This window comes from Pseudophryne corroboree, chromosome 6 (assembly GCF_028390025.1).
Source record: "Pseudophryne corroboree isolate aPseCor3 chromosome 6, aPseCor3.hap2, whole genome shotgun sequence".
Taxonomy (NCBI): domain Eukaryota; kingdom Metazoa; phylum Chordata; class Amphibia; order Anura; family Myobatrachidae; genus Pseudophryne; species Pseudophryne corroboree.
In genome coordinates, this window is record NC_086449.1 from 464,945,632 (window position 1) to 464,962,157 (window position 16,526).

The 16,526-nt window shown below is 46.0% G+C and overlaps 1 protein-coding gene across 1 annotated transcript in view; it reads left to right on the top strand.

Annotated features, from left to right (window-relative positions):
* LOC134932613 (V-type proton ATPase subunit S1-like) overlaps positions 1 to 16,526 on the top strand; it is a 163,382-nt gene that overhangs the window by 129,194 nt on the left and 17,662 nt on the right. Inside the window, exons 7-9 of the mRNA XM_063927180.1 lie at positions 1,048 to 1,286; positions 3,088 to 3,141; positions 9,097 to 9,340. Coding sequence (XP_063783250.1) covers positions 1,048 to 1,286; positions 3,088 to 3,141; positions 9,097 to 9,340 — 537 coding nt within the window. The remainder of the gene's footprint in view (positions 1 to 1,047; positions 1,287 to 3,087; positions 3,142 to 9,096; positions 9,341 to 16,526) is intronic.

Genomic DNA, 16,526 nt, shown 5'->3' on the forward strand with positions numbered 1-16,526 from the left:
TGCACAAGTGAGACGACAGAGGGAGTGAGAGGGGAGCCAAGGGGGAGAGAGAGGACAGAGACAAAAAGAGAGAGAGAGAGGCTCAGCAGCACTTACCACTTGTAGTACTCTAGAATTGTTCTTTCCTACCTGGCTTGTACAATCCGAGGCTGATGCTGTGCGTGCAGATGTCCAGTGAGTGCCTCTGCTTCCCTCCCATTGACTTTTGGTGCCAGGGACGTCAGGGGATGGGGGTGGACTTTAAGTATGAAAGGGGAGTGAGGAGCTGAGAGAGCAGTCCCTCCTCCCCCTCTGGCCAGGCTGTCCCTCACAACCTGTATTATTGAGTATTGGGGTAGGAGCTGAGAGAGCAACCCCTCCCCCCCTCTGGCCGACACTCAGCACACATCAGCAGCAGCACAATGTTTGGGAGGGGGCGGTCGAGAGACAAGGGGAGGAGATAGGAGATCGTCCTTCCTCACCCTTCACCCTTCACCTGCCGCACAGCACCAAGTATGTGGGGCGGACGTGCCAGAGAGGGGAGGAGATGGAAGAATGTCGCCATACCCTCCATCTGTAACTTTTTGGCAGGTACAGTACCTTTTTTTTATGGTCTGTACCGATTTTTGGCTCTCCAAACTTCCATTGAAAGCATAGGAAAAGGGGATTGGCCACGTCCCCTTTACCTGTGGCCACGCCATTTTTGCATTTGTACCGATTTTTATGTGTAAAAAGTTGGAGGATATGTGTTCCCTCCTCCCTCTCAGGCTGGGACCCAATTATGCACTGCTGCTGTGTTATAGTTACAAACAGGGGCACTGGCGGCGGGCAGCGCTGCTGCTGGCGGCGGCATACAGTGAGTCAGTGTGACTCTTTGTAATGCCACAGCTGTGGGCCCCTTCACAGTTACGCCCCTGTGTGATATATTTGCTCTGTCCAATGCATTTCAGCCCATTAAGGCTTTCTTCAGGGAATGGGATAAAAATAATGCAATGTATTTGGGGTACTTGGCAAAACAAATTGATGAAAACGTCACTAATTTGATTTTTCTCCACAAATTTCTTACAGGTTGTGAAGAGTTTTGACATGGTCCAGAAACAGGGACGGCAGCTTTTAGATACTGCTAAAACAGTTCCATATGCACCACTAAATGTGTCTGCAAATGGATCAGACTCCTGCATCTTGATTTATGCAAGTCAAATTCTAATCACAGCAAATAATACAATAACTTTTGATCTGACGAATTTAACATTTGAAGCCAAAGATGCCAATACAAGTTTATCTGAATGTTCTGCCTCCGACACCATGTAAGTACTGTACCTCTATAATGTTCATGTTAAATAAAACTTTTAGTCATAGTAAATCAATTTCTCATTGGGATCCGGTTTTTAGGTCGACAGTAAGTAGGTCGACACTGTCTAGGTTGTCCACTATTTGTCGACAGCAAGTAGGTCGACCTCTTCTCATGGCGACCTAGTAGGTGTCGACCTCGAGTCCCCGTTGACCTAGAAACCATGTCGACATACTTACAGTCGACCAATAGCGGTCAACCTAGACACTGTCGACCTAAGTCTAATCTACCTAACATACCACACCCTTCTAGTTATAGTCTTCCTTTAAATAATGCTAGAATATTCTCTTTTTATAGACAAAATGCAATCAAAGCCCTTATCTACTGTATGTTCTCATTATCTCCTGCCTTGGCTTCTACAACCTTGCATTCTTCTCGTCACATCTATACCAGCCTCAATCTATACTAAACAGCCCACGTCTGGTTGACTTATATGATTACGTAACAACACTTAAAAAACTCTGAAGAACAACCATTCATATATCTCAGCCCTCATCTTGAAATACTCTGTCTTCTTATATATATATATATATATATATATCTCTGACGCAAGCCTTGCTTAATTTTTGGCAAGCGACTCTCATTCCCACCTACTGTACAAGATTTCTCTTGTGCTGTTACCCACTTATGGGATTCTCTAAAAAACCCTGATCACACACTCCCCAGGCCTTCAAATAATTGCAACGCACTGTGAAAAACGACCTCTTTATTTATTATAGCTTACTGTACACCTCAGTACTGACACAAACTGTCTTAATGCGGGTTACTCAGACCTGATCCCTGGGCTGCTAAATTTGTGGTGCTGCCTTCAGATAGTCTCCACCCAAGAGGAGTGTACGATCGCATGTGTACACCGTGCTGCAAAAAAAAACCTCAGTCAGTGGACAGCTGCAAATCCGTTCGCACCTCTCTCACCATTGAATGATTTTTCCACTGTCTGCGGTCTGTGCGCAGCCCAGGACTTACTCCCACAGTGCGATCAGAACAGGCTGATCGGGACTGGAGCTGATGTCACACACCCTCCCTGAAAACGCTTGGGAATGGCTGCGTTTTCCTAACACTCCCAGAAAACGGGCAGTTACCACCCACAAACTGCCACTTCCTGTCAATCACCGTGAGAATGGCTGTGCGATTGAAATTTTCACACCAGCCTGTCGCTGTCCGGCGATGCCTGTTGTTGTTTGCCGAGGCGCGTGTGCATTGTGGTGCATACGCATGCACAGTCTATTGATCGACTGCTGTGCAAAAATGCACAGCAGCGATCAGGTCTCAATCGGGCCCAATGTCCTTCCTGAGCCACACTCACACCTCTAGATTGTAAGCTGTCACTTGAGCAAGTCCTTCTGTGCACTTTGTTTTCATGCCTCCCATACTTCTATTGTTTGTTTATTGTACATTACGATCATAGACCTTTTTTGGGAACAATTGTTATACATAGATATATTTATATAACAGTAGTTAGCACAAAAGTTTAGTGATGTCACTCTTCAAAACAAATTTAGATATATAACCACAAATGAAGTCTGGATTTTAAAGCAAAGTACTTGAATGTAAGACTGGGGTTTTTTAAATATGTGTTACACATTACATTCTTACAATGAGATAGGTCCTGTTGGGAAGAAAAACTTGTTGTATTCGTCTAAATTCCCATTATAGTTGCAGATATCCTTACATACAAAAATGGAATGGAATTCCTTCTGAGCTTGTTAATATAACATGATTATTGTTTTTTTTTTTTTTGTTTGTTTGTTTTTTAGCTTGTCATTATTTTATTCTTCTCCTGGAAATGGACTAAGCAGCCTTGAACTAAGGTACATTTTTAAACACAAACATAACAACATTATTAAAAATCTTACTATGAACTGTTGGTGTCAAAAAGAGGCCGCACATGATCTCTGGGGCAATTCATCAGATCACATTATGAGATCAGAGCAGCAGAATTTAGATTTTACACAACCCAGAAAATAGGATAACCTACATGGCTGGCCAATCAAGCTGGTTAGAATACATTACAGTGCAATCTTGATCTAAACTGTGGGAGTATACTTTGGGAGTACACTGTGCTTTTCTCTGTGACTGGCATCAGAATCACTTTGACAGTAACCTATCTATCACTCAATTGGCAGCTGCTGTTTCTGGCATTGGCCCTCATTCCGAGTTGATCGCTCACTTGCTGCTTTTAGCAGCAGTGCAAACGCTAAGCCGCTGCCCTCTGGGAGTGTATCTAAGCTTAGCAGAAGTGCGAACGAAAGGTTAGCAGAACAGTGCTGAAATTTTTTCAAGCAGTTTCAAAGTAGCTGCAGACCTACTCCTTCCTTGCGATCACTTTAGTCTGTTTAGTTCCTGCTTTGACATCACAAACACGCACTGCGTTCGGCCAGCCACCCCCCCCCCCCCCGTTTCCCCAGGCACGCCTGCGTTTTTATCTGGCACGCCTGCGTGTTTTAGCACACTCCCGGAAAACGGTCAGTGTTACCACCCAGAAACACCCAATTACTATCAATTACTCACCGATCAGCAGAGCGACGGAAAAGAGTCGCTCAGCCTTGTGTAAAACTGCATAGTTTTTTTGTGAAAGTACGTCGGCCCATACGCATGCGCAGAAATGCCGATTTTTAGACTGATCACTGCGCTGCGAACAACGGCAGCTAGCGATCAACTCGGAATGACCCCCATAGTACGCCTAGAGTAACAGAATTAAAATCTAGAACTGAAACACAGTTATAGGTGCAAAATCAGGTTAAAAAGAGCCACATTACTATCTGCCCCACAATGCCTAAATCCACCCGACCACGACCAAATTTGCTCATGAAGACACTTCCTTTATAATAAGGCACATCCCATTTGTGGTCTGTGAATATGGGCTATTGTGTGGTTTAATACCGCCCTACCGCCCAATGTGACTCTTTCCATCAGATACAAAATACTCTATTTACATTTTATAATTGTAGTTACCTGTGCTGAATTAACTGATATTAAAAAGAATAAAACTTCAGTAACTATAATAGTGTATAAAGTGGAAAGGTTAGGAGCAGAGCATTTTATATGTGATGCAAAGGGTCATCTTGTAGTTTCGGTAAAATGTAAACCAATGCCACGATCAGGTAATGCTTGGGCATACCTCCCTACTTTTTGACGTAGGGGGTCAGGACGCTCGGGCGGTGCGATCCGCAAAAGGGACATGGCCTCATCCGAGTGGGCGTGGACTCTCTGCACTGACACTGGGGGAGTGGCCAGCGCTCACTGAGCAGCCCCCTGCTCACCTCCCAGCACTGAATAGATGCCAATTCAGATATCACTCGCTGCTCTGCAGAGCAGAGCAGCGGGTGATCAAAGCCTCCCCAACTGACCCACCCGCGGGACACTGCTGCCCGCTGAGGGACAGAATCTGAATAGCGTGACTGTCCTGCTAGATTCAAAACAGTTGGGAGGTAGGGCTTAGGGAGTGAAAATGCTGGCTGCTGCACCATCATGTTAGTGATAGGATGGGATTGTGATGCTGGTGATCTGCTCGGTCAGAAAATGACTCCCCCTGACCTCTTGAAGGCTAATATTATATGTGGGTTAGGGTGAGGGGTGCATCAGCTGAGGAAAGAGGGCACTTTGGGTAACCCCTGAACATTATCTGGCCCAGGAAACAGTATCTAAATAATGATTATTAAGACAGACAGGGGTGACACAGATGGGGTTGACAGTGAGCGTGGGAAGGAGGGCTTAGGGTGGGAGTTGGCTGGGTTTGGTGAAGAAGTGGGTCTTGAGAGCCCGTTTGAAGTTTCGTAGAGAGGTGGAGAGTCTGAGGGGGAGAGGTAGAGAATTCCAGAGATGTAAATGAGAGAGGAATGGGTGAGGGCTTGAATTGGAGAAGCCTGAATTGGATTCTGAAGGGGAAGGGGAGCCAGTCAGATGACCACTGAGTGGATAAGGGTCTTAGTGACATCCTGTGTGAGAAAGGCAGGAAAGTAGGTAGCCTGGCTGAGCCCAGGTACTTTTCAGAGGGTGTGGCCTCATCATGAGAGGTGTGGCTCTTCACCCTTAGACATAATACAGATAAAATAGTACTTTAAGCACCTAACTGGCCACACTGCAGCCCAGCACACACCAGCATGTGCTGGGCTGAGGAGAAGTATTGTAAAGCACAACGGAATATGCTGCGCTATATAAGAAACTGTTAATAAATAACTAAATAAATAAGAGCTGCAGCAGCTGCTGCCATGCAAGGGAGATGATGAGTTGGGCTGGGCCCCTCCATCAGGCCTGGGCCAGGGTAAAAAGTACCTGCCCCTTCTCTTGGCACCACTGGAGAAAGGTTTTGATCCCTTCATTATTTTTTAGATGAAAATGATAGGTTTCTGAGAGGGACTGAATGTATGGTTAAGGGTAAAACTAAACATTATTTATAAGACATTTACTATAGCACTGTAATGCATCCCAGCAATAGTATCCAGCCACTGAAAGAATACAGATGTAGAATGGGGAAAGGGTAATAAATAAGACTGAAAAACAGGCTATCCCACCATATATCAGAAATCCAGATATCAATGGAATGCTGAGATACACAAAGGATAATATCCTGAAGTAAATACAGGTTGAGTATCCCATATCCAAATATTCCGAAATACGGAATATTCCGAAATACGGAATTTTTGGAGTGAGAGTGAGATAGTGAAACCTTTGTTTTCTGATGGCTCAATGTACACAAACTTTGTTTAATACACAGTTATTAAAAATATTGGCTAAAATGACCTTCAGGCTGTGTGTATAAGGTGTATATGAAACATAGATGCATTCTGTGCTTAGACTTGGGTCCCATCATCATGATATCTCATTAGGGTATGCAATTATTCCAAAATACGGAAAAATCCAATATCCAAAATACTTCTGGTCCCAAGCATTTTGGATAAGGGATACTCAACCTGTATACACAAAATGCAAATAATATGAATAGTCCCTTTTAAAAATCTCTTATTATAGTTTGTGACAGTTACAGCTGATGTGAGCAGTGGCTAAATGCATCTGTGAACGTAATCATGAGTATCGTAGGCATAAAACGTGAGAGTATTTCTACAGCTTTAGGTTAAAAATATAAATGACCATGAGATTTATTGCACGTCTGAGAATTTATTTTCCAGAAATATAGGGGTATATTTACTAAAATTCGTATTTTTCCGAATGAGGTTAAAGTTCAAACACGAATGACATCGAAAGTGTAAATTTGCAACTTTTTGAATTTATTACGACTAATTTACTAAGCTGTCGTATTCTGCATTTTCGTATTTACCGATGTCGATGTCATTCGTATTTTTTGGCAGTGCTTTACGGGAGTGAATTGTAAAACACTGCCGACTTTAACACAATGAATCTCAGCCGGATCTGTGAGATCCGTGCTGGGCTTCATTGTGCACCTTTCGTAAAAAATAAAACATTGTTAAAAATAAAATAAAAAAATGCGTGGGGTCCCCCCTCCTAAGCAAAACCAGCCTCGGGCTCTTTGAGCCGGTCCTGGTTGAAAAAATATGGGGAAAAAAGTGACAGGGGTTCCCCCATATTTAATCAACCAGCACCGGGCTCTGCGCCTGGTCCTGGTTCCAAAAATACGGGGGACAAAAAGCGTAGGGGTCCCCCGTATTTCTGAAACCAGCACCGGGCTCCACTAGCCAGATACATAATGCCACAGCCGGGGGACACTTTTATATTGGTCCCTGCGGCCCTGGCATTACATACCCAACTAGTCACCCCTGGCCAGGGTACCCTGGAGGAGTGGGGACCTCTTCAATCAAGGGGTCCCCCCCCTCCAGCCACCCAAGGGCCAGGGGTGAAGCCCGAGGCTGTCCCCCCATCCAAGGGAGGCGGATGGGGGGCTGATAGCCTTTTTATCAAAATGTGAATATTGTTTTTAGTAGCAGTACTACAAGTCCCAGCAAGCCTCCCCCGCAAGCTGGTACTTGGAGAACCACAAGTACCAGCATGCGGAGGAAAACCGGGCCCGCTGGTACCTGTAGTACTACTACAAAAAAAATACCCCAATAAAAACAGGAGACACACACCTTGAAAGTAAAAGTTTATTACATACATCCACACCTCCAAACATACATACTTACCTATGTTCACACGAGGGTCGGTCCTCTTCTCCATGTAGAATCCATGGGGTACCTGTTGGAAAAATGTTACTCACATAATCCATTGTATATCGGTTCTCTTCTGTTCTATTTGTAATCCACGTACTTTGCAAAATAAAAAAACGGACACCCCACCACGCACTGAAAGGGGCCCCATGTTCCGAAAGTAACCTCACCGCTGACCTCAAAGTTCCCACCATTGGTTACAATGGAGCGCATAGGCGCTACATTGTATCACTGCCGTGTGCTGCCTGACAGACACTACAGGAGCACACAGCCAATCAGGAGGGTGCCACGACGTGGCACTCCCTGATTGGCTGAAGGAACCCTCTTAGACAGAAGTCAGGGGGGGGTTCCTGGCAGTCGGGGAAAGGGGTCCCATGTGAAAACATGGGGCCCCTTTCAGTGCGTGGTGGGGTGTCCGTTTTTTTATTTTGCAAAGTACATGGATTACAAATAGAACAGAAGAGGACCGATCTACACTGGATTATGTGAGTAACATTTTTCCAACAGGTACCCCATGGATTCTACATGGAGAAGAGGACCGACCCTCGTGTGAACATAGGTAAGTATGTATGTTTGGAGGTGTGGATGTATGTAATAAACTTTTACTTTCAAGGTGTGTGTCTCCTGTTTTTATTGGGGTATTTTTTTTGTAGTAGTACTACAGGTACCAGCGGGCCCGGTTTTCCTCCGCATGCTGGTACTTGTGGTTCTCCAAATACCAGCTTGCGGGGGAGGCTTGCTGGGACTTGTAGTACTGCTACTAAAAACAATATTCACATTTTGACAAAAAGGCTATCAGCCCCCCATCCGCCGCCCTTGATTGGGGGGACAGCCTCGGGCTTCACCCCTGGCCCTTGGGTGGCTGGAGGGGGGGGACCCCTTGATTGAAGAGGTCCCCACTCCTCCAGGGTACCCTGGCCAGGGGTGACTAGTTGGGTATGTAATGCCAGGGCCGCAGGGACCAATATAAAAGTGTCCCCTGGCTGTGGCATTATGTATCTGGCTAGTGGAGCCCGGTGCTGGTTTCAGAAATACGGGGGACCCCTACGCTTTTTGTCCCCCGTATTTTTGGAACCAGGACCAGGCGCAGAGCCCGGTGCTGGTTGATTAAATATGGGGGAACCCCTGTCACTTTTTTCCCCATATTTTTTCAACCAGGACCGGCTCAATGAGCCCGAGGCTGGTTTTGCTTAGGAGGGGGGACCCTACGCATTTTTTTTCAACAAATTTAACACTTTCCCACCCCTTCCCACTGATAAACATGCACGGATCTCATGGATCCGTGCATGCCTATCAGAACACGGTAAAAAAAAGCAGGTCTATTTTATTTTAGCACTTTTTTACGATTTGTATTTTTTCCCAGCAGTGTTTGGCTATTGCCGGCAGTGTTTGTGAATTACACTTTTTAGTAAATTACCGAGTTCTACCAAATTACAGGCGTATTTGACCGATGGTGTATTCATTCGTAATTTTTTTCTTTGAGTTCCAAAAAAATACGAATGCCCTCATCACTGCCGTGATTTGAGTTTAGTAAATTCCCGAGATGACGCTTTGAAGAAAAAACACCATCTCGGTCAAAATCGGGACCTTAGTAAATATACCCCATAGTTTACATCACATAATCTTCCCTTTGTTACTCCTTAGATTCATTATGACTAATATGTTCTACCCTGGCTCTGCAAGAAACTGGTTCAAACTACAGACTGTCCTAATTATTCCCAACCAAGATATTCTGAGCAATGCCTCGTTCAGTACCACATACGGCTCAGCACCAGCAGAGTATTCATACCATTGCCAACAACTGGGGACAAGCTCACTGTACGGAGAGACACTAATTCCAGACAATATGATGGCAAATAACTGGAATATATTCATTTCTGAATTTCAGGTAAGTAAAGTTTGTACTTACTACACAAAGGCTGGGATATAATGGAAACCGAGTTTGATCCGAGTTTGAGAAATGTCTGAATTGGACATTTTGCAAACTCAGCCAACGTATCAGCGTCCAAATACATGAAAAATTGGGTGTTTTCTACTCTGAACAAGACGCCCTTTTAAAAGTCGGAACCAGATGTTTTCCCCATGTTAAACATACAACTAGGACAATGTAATGGAGTGAGAGTTTGAAACTCTCACACGAAACAGCTCTACAAAGTCACACGTAATCAGAGCTGGGTCTTTTGGGTGAGTTGTATTTGTTAATGTTGGTAATCAATTACAAGTACACAATTAACGAACATTTACAACAAATAAACATTTGAAAAATTATTTCTAACCTTAAAATCAAACAAAATTATTTTGATCACTCAAAATAGTTATACTGCACATGTAATTTTTGCACGTTTTTCCCTGGAAAATGCAACTTATATGCAAAGATATAACAGCACACACAAGCAGATTCTACTGATTAAAATGATATGTGGCATGCCTATATTCTGTGTTTAATTGCGGCTGTATCTGCACACAAAATGTTATGCTACAGTGTTTTCCTGCCAAACACTGTAACATAATTAGGTATGTCGATACAGCCGCAATTACACACAGACTATTGCCATGCTGTTAGGAGTCACTTCTATTGTGTACCTATATCCTGTATCCTGCCCCATTCCTCAGTGTGCTGTCCCTGCAAGTCCTGCACCCGTGCCCTGTTGGATCCTGGCATCCAGTGTCTATTCCTGCTCCATGTCCTTGTCTTTCCATGGTCCTTCAGTTACTCTCGTGTCTGTTCCTGATCCGTGTTCAGGCTCCAGCCAAATCTCTGTGAATATACCTTGCCAGCTCTGGTTCTGTGTCCATCCAACCTGTGTGTCCATGGTTACCCACTGCAGCAAATTCATCCTCTTCTGCTGTGCCTTTAACAGCAAGTCTGCAGCTACCTGTTTCCAATACATCTGGATTTGATCTCAAGTCAGTTTCACCACTCTGTTGTACTACATACCTCCCAACTTGTAGCCATAATAAATCGGATCCTGTAGCGGCAGAGGCGCAGTTGTGGACGAAAAGAGACGTGGCCTTAGGAGGAGTGGGTGGGTCCTCTTGAGCAGGGGCGTGGCCTAGTGCCGCAACCCTTGTTTTTGTCATTTTGGGGGCATGCCCATGGATTCCCTGAGCAGCCCCCAGCTAACTCTTCCTGCACTGATAGATGTAGTGCCCATACACGAAACAGCTCTACAAATCATCTATTCAGTGATCACCTGCTGCTTTGCAGAGCAGAGCAGCAGTGATCACTGGCTTTCCCAACTGTCTCCCCTTGCCCACGAGACACTGCGACCTGCGGGAGGGACAGCGGGAAAGTGTCCAATTAGCGGGACTGTCACGCTGTATTCAGGACAGTTGGGAGGTATGGTACTATGGGGCAGATGTATTAAGCCTGGAGAAGGCATAAGAAAGTGATAAACCAGTGACAAGTGCAAGGTGATAAACGGCACCAGCCAATCAGCTCCTAACTGTTAATTTACGTATTGGAGCTGACTGGCTGGTAAATTTATCCCCTTGCACTTATCACTGGTTTATCACTTCCTTATGCCTTATTATTATTATTATTATTATTATTCCTTATTATTCCTTATTCCTTATGCCAGGTTAATACATCTGCCCCTGTGTTATTTCAGACTGCGGCCTTGTCACTATTCATCCAGCAAGTCTCTCTGCAAGCACAGTGCACACCTAGCACCTAAGTGTTTCCCAGCAGTTATACCATCTCCTGGCTGTGTTCACCTGCAACACTTTGTTATATCATTCATCATTCTTCATTTACCAGTGCATATCCAGTCCTGTAGTCTTCAGTCACCATATCTTGTCAAGGGATACAGTTAGATTACCGGCAGTCGGGATCCCGGCGGTCAGGATACTGGCGCCGGAATCCCGACCACTGACAATGCCGCCAGCCGGAATCCTAGCTAACAGGGTCTATTCCCACGACACCCAAAGAGTGGGAATAGAACCTGTGGTGAGCGCAGCAAGCCACCAAGCCCACAGTGTGGCGAGCAAAGCAATTATTGGGAGGAGGAAGGCTGACGACCTCTCACTGCCCCCCCCCCCCTTCCGCATCCGGACACTACGCCTTGTAGGGACCATTGGTGAGGCACTCTGTGTGCTGGAGTGGGGGGAGCTGGCCATTAAGGTAGTTGCCCTTCACGCCCAGCTCTTTGTGCCACCATATCTCGCCTCACGGCCACAATCACCTGTGTTTGTTCCCAGATGGCCTGTGTGTACTCCCGTGTCACCTGCAGTTGATCCCAGGCCACCTGTGACAACTTTGTGTCGCGTGTGTCAATTCCTGCAGGTGATTATTTATATCACAGGCCATCCAGGTGCGGGTGCCATGTTCCACTGTCGCTGTCCTGTTGTGTCACCGCATATAATCTAGCTGGCTGGTCTGAAGATCCATGGAAGCCAGTTGGTGCACCCAAAAATAGTGGAGGGACATGGAGAGTTTGTCGATATTGGGAACATTGGCCTGTGAGCTGGGTGGTGGTAGTTGTGGCTGCTGTGGCGGTGGCACATGCGGCATAGGTTCCCTGGGAGTAAGGATGATGGTGGTGTTATCAACCTCCTCTTCCCCCAATGAATATGCTTCCAGCCCTGGAAGCTGATGGGGGGAGTGACTCTGCTAATAGCACATGAGAAGGACCTGCAAAGGAAACAAACACAAAAAAAGACACTTATAATGAATATTAAATACAACCTACACCAGTGGCGGAACTAGCGAGCGGTGGGCCCAGGTGCGACAAAATGATTTGGGCCTACCCCCCCATCCCATCCAAGTCCACCCCCTCACCCCTGGAGAGGATCTGGTGAGGGGGAGCTGCTTAGGGCCAGAGAAATGGATACCTAGAAACAGTGCCGTAACTAGACATTTTAGCACTGTGTGCAAGAAACGGCATCGGAGCCCCCCCTCCTGTGTAAATCAGGGGCAGCGCGCCTTAGGTGCGCGCAAAAAATATAGGTACGTGGATTCGTGGGGAAGGGGGTTGGCCACAAAATAATACCAATTCATATAACGATGCACAGTTGTCTCCATTATTCAAATTACGCCGCACAGTAGCACCACTACACCAGGTAGAGCCCCTTTTACACCTTACGGCGGACAGATTCCTCTTTTTACACATTACGGCAGACAGCGTCCACCTTTTACGAGTGATGAGCGGGTTCGATTCCTCGGAATCTGAACCCCCCCGAACTTCACCCATTTTTCACGGTTCCGAGGCGGACTCGAATCTTCCCGCCTTGCTCGGTTAACCCGATGCGCGCCCGAACGTCATCATCCCGCTGTCGGATTCTCGCGAGATTCGTATTCTATATAAGGAGCCGCGCGTCGCCGCCATTTTCAATTGTGCATTGGAGATGATAGGGAGAGGACGTGTGCAGCGTTCTCTCAGTTGTGTTCAGTGTGCTGCAAATATCTGTGCTCAGTGTGCTGCAAATATCTGTGCTCAGTGTGCTTGCAAATATCTGTGCTCAGTGTGCTAAAAATATCTACGTTCTCTGCCTGAAAAACGCTCCATATCTGTGCTCAGTGTGCTGCAAATATCTGTGCTCAGTGTGCTTTATTGTGGGGACTGGGGACCACCAGTATTATATAGTAGGAGGACAGTGCAGAGTTTTGCTGACCAGTGACCACCAGTATTATACGTTCTCTGCCTGAAAAACGCTCCATATCTGTGCTGCATTGTAGTATATAGTGGGAGGACAGTGCAGAATTTTGCTGACCAGTGACCACCAGTATTATATCAGTACGGTACAGTAGTCCACTGCTCTACCTACCTCTGTGTCGTCAAGTATACTATCCATCCATACCTGTGGTGCATTTAAGTTTTGTGCAGTATATATAGTAGGAGGACAGTGCATAATTTTGCTGACCACCAGTATATAATATATAGCAGTACGGTACAGTAGTCCACTGCTCTACCTACCTCTGTGTCGTCAAGTATACTATCCATCCATACCTGTGGTGCATTTTAGTTGTTGTGCGCAGTATATATAGTAGGAGGACAGTGCAGAATTTTGCTGACCACCAGTATATAATATATAGCAGCACAGTACAGTAGTCCACTGCTCTACCTCTGTGTCGTCAAGTATACTACAAAAGTTCAGTAAAATGACCCAAAAATCAAAATTAAAAGCGTCTGAGGAGAAGCGTAAACTTGCCAATATGCCATTTACGACACGGAGTGGCAAGGAACGGCTGAGGCCCTGGCCTATGTTCATGGCTAGTGGTTCAGATTCACATGAGGATGGAAGCACTCATCCTCTCGCTAGAAAACTGCAGTGCCACTCCTAGATGGGCCAGGTGTTTGTGTCGGCCACTTGGGTCACTTAGCTTAGTCACACCGCTACCTCATTGCACCTCTTTTTTTCTTTGCATCATGTGCTGTTTGGGGACTATTTTTTAAATCTGCCATCCTGTCTGACACTGCAGTGCCACTCCTAGATGGGCCAGGTGTTTGTGTCGGCCACTTGGGTCGCTTAGCTTAGTCACACAGCGACCTTGGTGCACCTCATTTTATTCTTTGCATCATGTGCTGTTTGGGGACTATTTTTTTAAGTGCCATCCTGTCTGACACTGCAGTGCCACTCCTAGATGGGCCAGGTGTTTGTGTCGGCCACTTGGGTCGCTTAGCTTAGTCACACAGCGACCTTGGTGCACCTCATTTTATTCTTTGCATCATGTGCTGTTTGGGGACTATTTTTTTAAGTGCCATCCTGTCTGACACTGCAGTGCCACTCCTAGATGGGCCAGGTGTTTGTGTCGGCCACTTGGGTCGCTTAGCTTAGTCACACAGCGACCTTGGTGCACCTTTTTTTCTTTGCATCATGTGCTGTTTGGGGACTATTTTTTGAAGTGCCATCCTGTCTGACACTGCAGTGCCACTCCTAGATGGGCCAGGTGTTTGTGTCGGCCACTTGGGTCGCTTAGCTTAGTCACACAGCGACCTTGGTGCATCTCTTTTTTTCATTGCATCATGTGCTGTTTGGGGACTATTTTTTGAAGTGCCATCCTGTCTGACACTGCAGTGCCACTCCTAGATGGGCCAGGAGTTTGTGTCGGCCACTTGGGTAGCTTAGCTTAGCCATCCAGCGACCTTGGTGCACCTCTTTTTTTCTTTGCATCATGTGCTGTTTGGGGACTATTTTTTTAAGTGCCATCCTGTCTGACACTGCAGTGCCTCTCCTAGATGGGCCAGGTGTTTGTGCCGGCCACTTGGGTCGTTTAGCTTAGCCATCCAGCGACCTTGGTGCACCTCTTTTTTTCTTTGCATCATGTGCTGTTTGGGGACTATTTTTTAAATCTGCCATCCTGACACTGCAGTGCCACTCCTAGATGGGCCATGTGTTTGTGTCGGCCACTTGGGTCGCTTAGCTTAGTCACACAGCGACCTTGGTGCACCTCTTTTTTTTCTTTGCATCATGTGCTGTTTGGGGACTATTTTTTAAATCTGCCATCCTGTCTGACACTGCAGTGCCACTCCTAGATGGGCCAGGTGTTTGTGTCGGCCACTTGGGTCGCTCAGCTTAGTCATCCAGCGACCTCGGTGCAAATTTTAGGACTAAAAATAATATTGTGAGGTGTGAGGTGTTCAGAATAGACTGGAAATGAGTGGAAAGTATGGTTATTGAGGTTAATAATACTATGGGATCAAAATGACCCCCAAATTCTATGATTTAAGCTGTTTTTGAGGGTTTTTTGTAAAAAAACACCCGAATCCAAAACACACCCGAATCCGACAAAAAATTTTCATGGAGGTTTTGCCAAAACGCATCCGAATCCAAAACACGGCCGCGGAACCGAATCCAAAACCAAAACAGAAAACCCGAAAAATGTCCGGTGCACATCACTACCTTTTACACATCACTGCAGACAGCGTCACCTTTTTACACATTACGGCAGACAGCGTACCTTTTTTACACATTACGGCAGACAGATTCCCCTTTTTACACATTACGGCAGACAGCGTCCCCTTTTTACACATTACGGCAGACAGCGTCCCCTTTACACATAACGGCTGACAGCGTCCCCTGTTTACACATTACGGCAGACAGACAGAATAGAAAGAAAGAAAGAAAGAAAGAAAGAAAGAAAGAAAGAAAGAAAGAAAGAAAGAAAGAAAGAAAGAAAGAAAGAAAGAAAGAAAGAAAATAGATTATACTTACTGTCTCCGCTGGCAGTCAGGTTCCTCGGTGCAGCTTCTTCTGGCAGAGATCCCAGGCAGTTGAGAAGGAGGAGGACTCGGGAGCCGTAGCAGTGCAGTGCAATTGGTGGAGGCGTTGCTGCAGCTGTCCCTCTCCTTCACCATAGGCTGACCTCTGCCGCTTCCCAGCATTCACAGCGGCGGAGGACAGCCCATGGTGAAGGAGAGGGACAGCAGCAGCAGCGCCTCCACCAATTACATTGCGCTGCTGCGGCTCCCTCCTCCACCTCCCTCCTCCTTCTTTCCCCCCGTGGCCGCTGCGCTCCTCTTCTCGTGGACGGCTGTGTGCTGCGGGCGGCGGTGGCCCGTAGCACACAACGGCATGTAATGAGTCAGTTTGACTCATTACATGCCGCACTGCTTTGGGCCACCTCACAGCTCACAATATTGTTTTCATCCAATTTGGCCAAAAGGTTGCACCAAGGTAGCTGGATGACTAAGCTAAGCAACAGCAGTGGGTGGCACAAATATGTGGCATTTAAACATTCAACATGATACATCTAGGAGACAGAATGGCATTGCAGTGGCAGACAGGAAGGCAGTTTAACTATATGAACCCATAGAAACCAACAATGTTTTCATTTATCAAGAACTACATCAGAGGCCTGAGGGAGTTAGAGTATGTATGTAGTGGAAGAAGGTAAAGGAAGGAAAGATTGATTATTTAGTAAATGTAATACTATTTTTTAGTCGATAGGGAGGAAGGGAAGGAAAGGAATGAAAAGAAGGGAAGGAAAGGAAAGGAAGGAAATTTATGAGGGTTTTCCCACCAGACTCGGATTCCAAATCCAAGCACCCCTGGGGACGGACCACCTACAGTGTCACAATACATGTATGATTATACACTATGATCTGACCGGCAGTGTCACGGAAAAATAATAG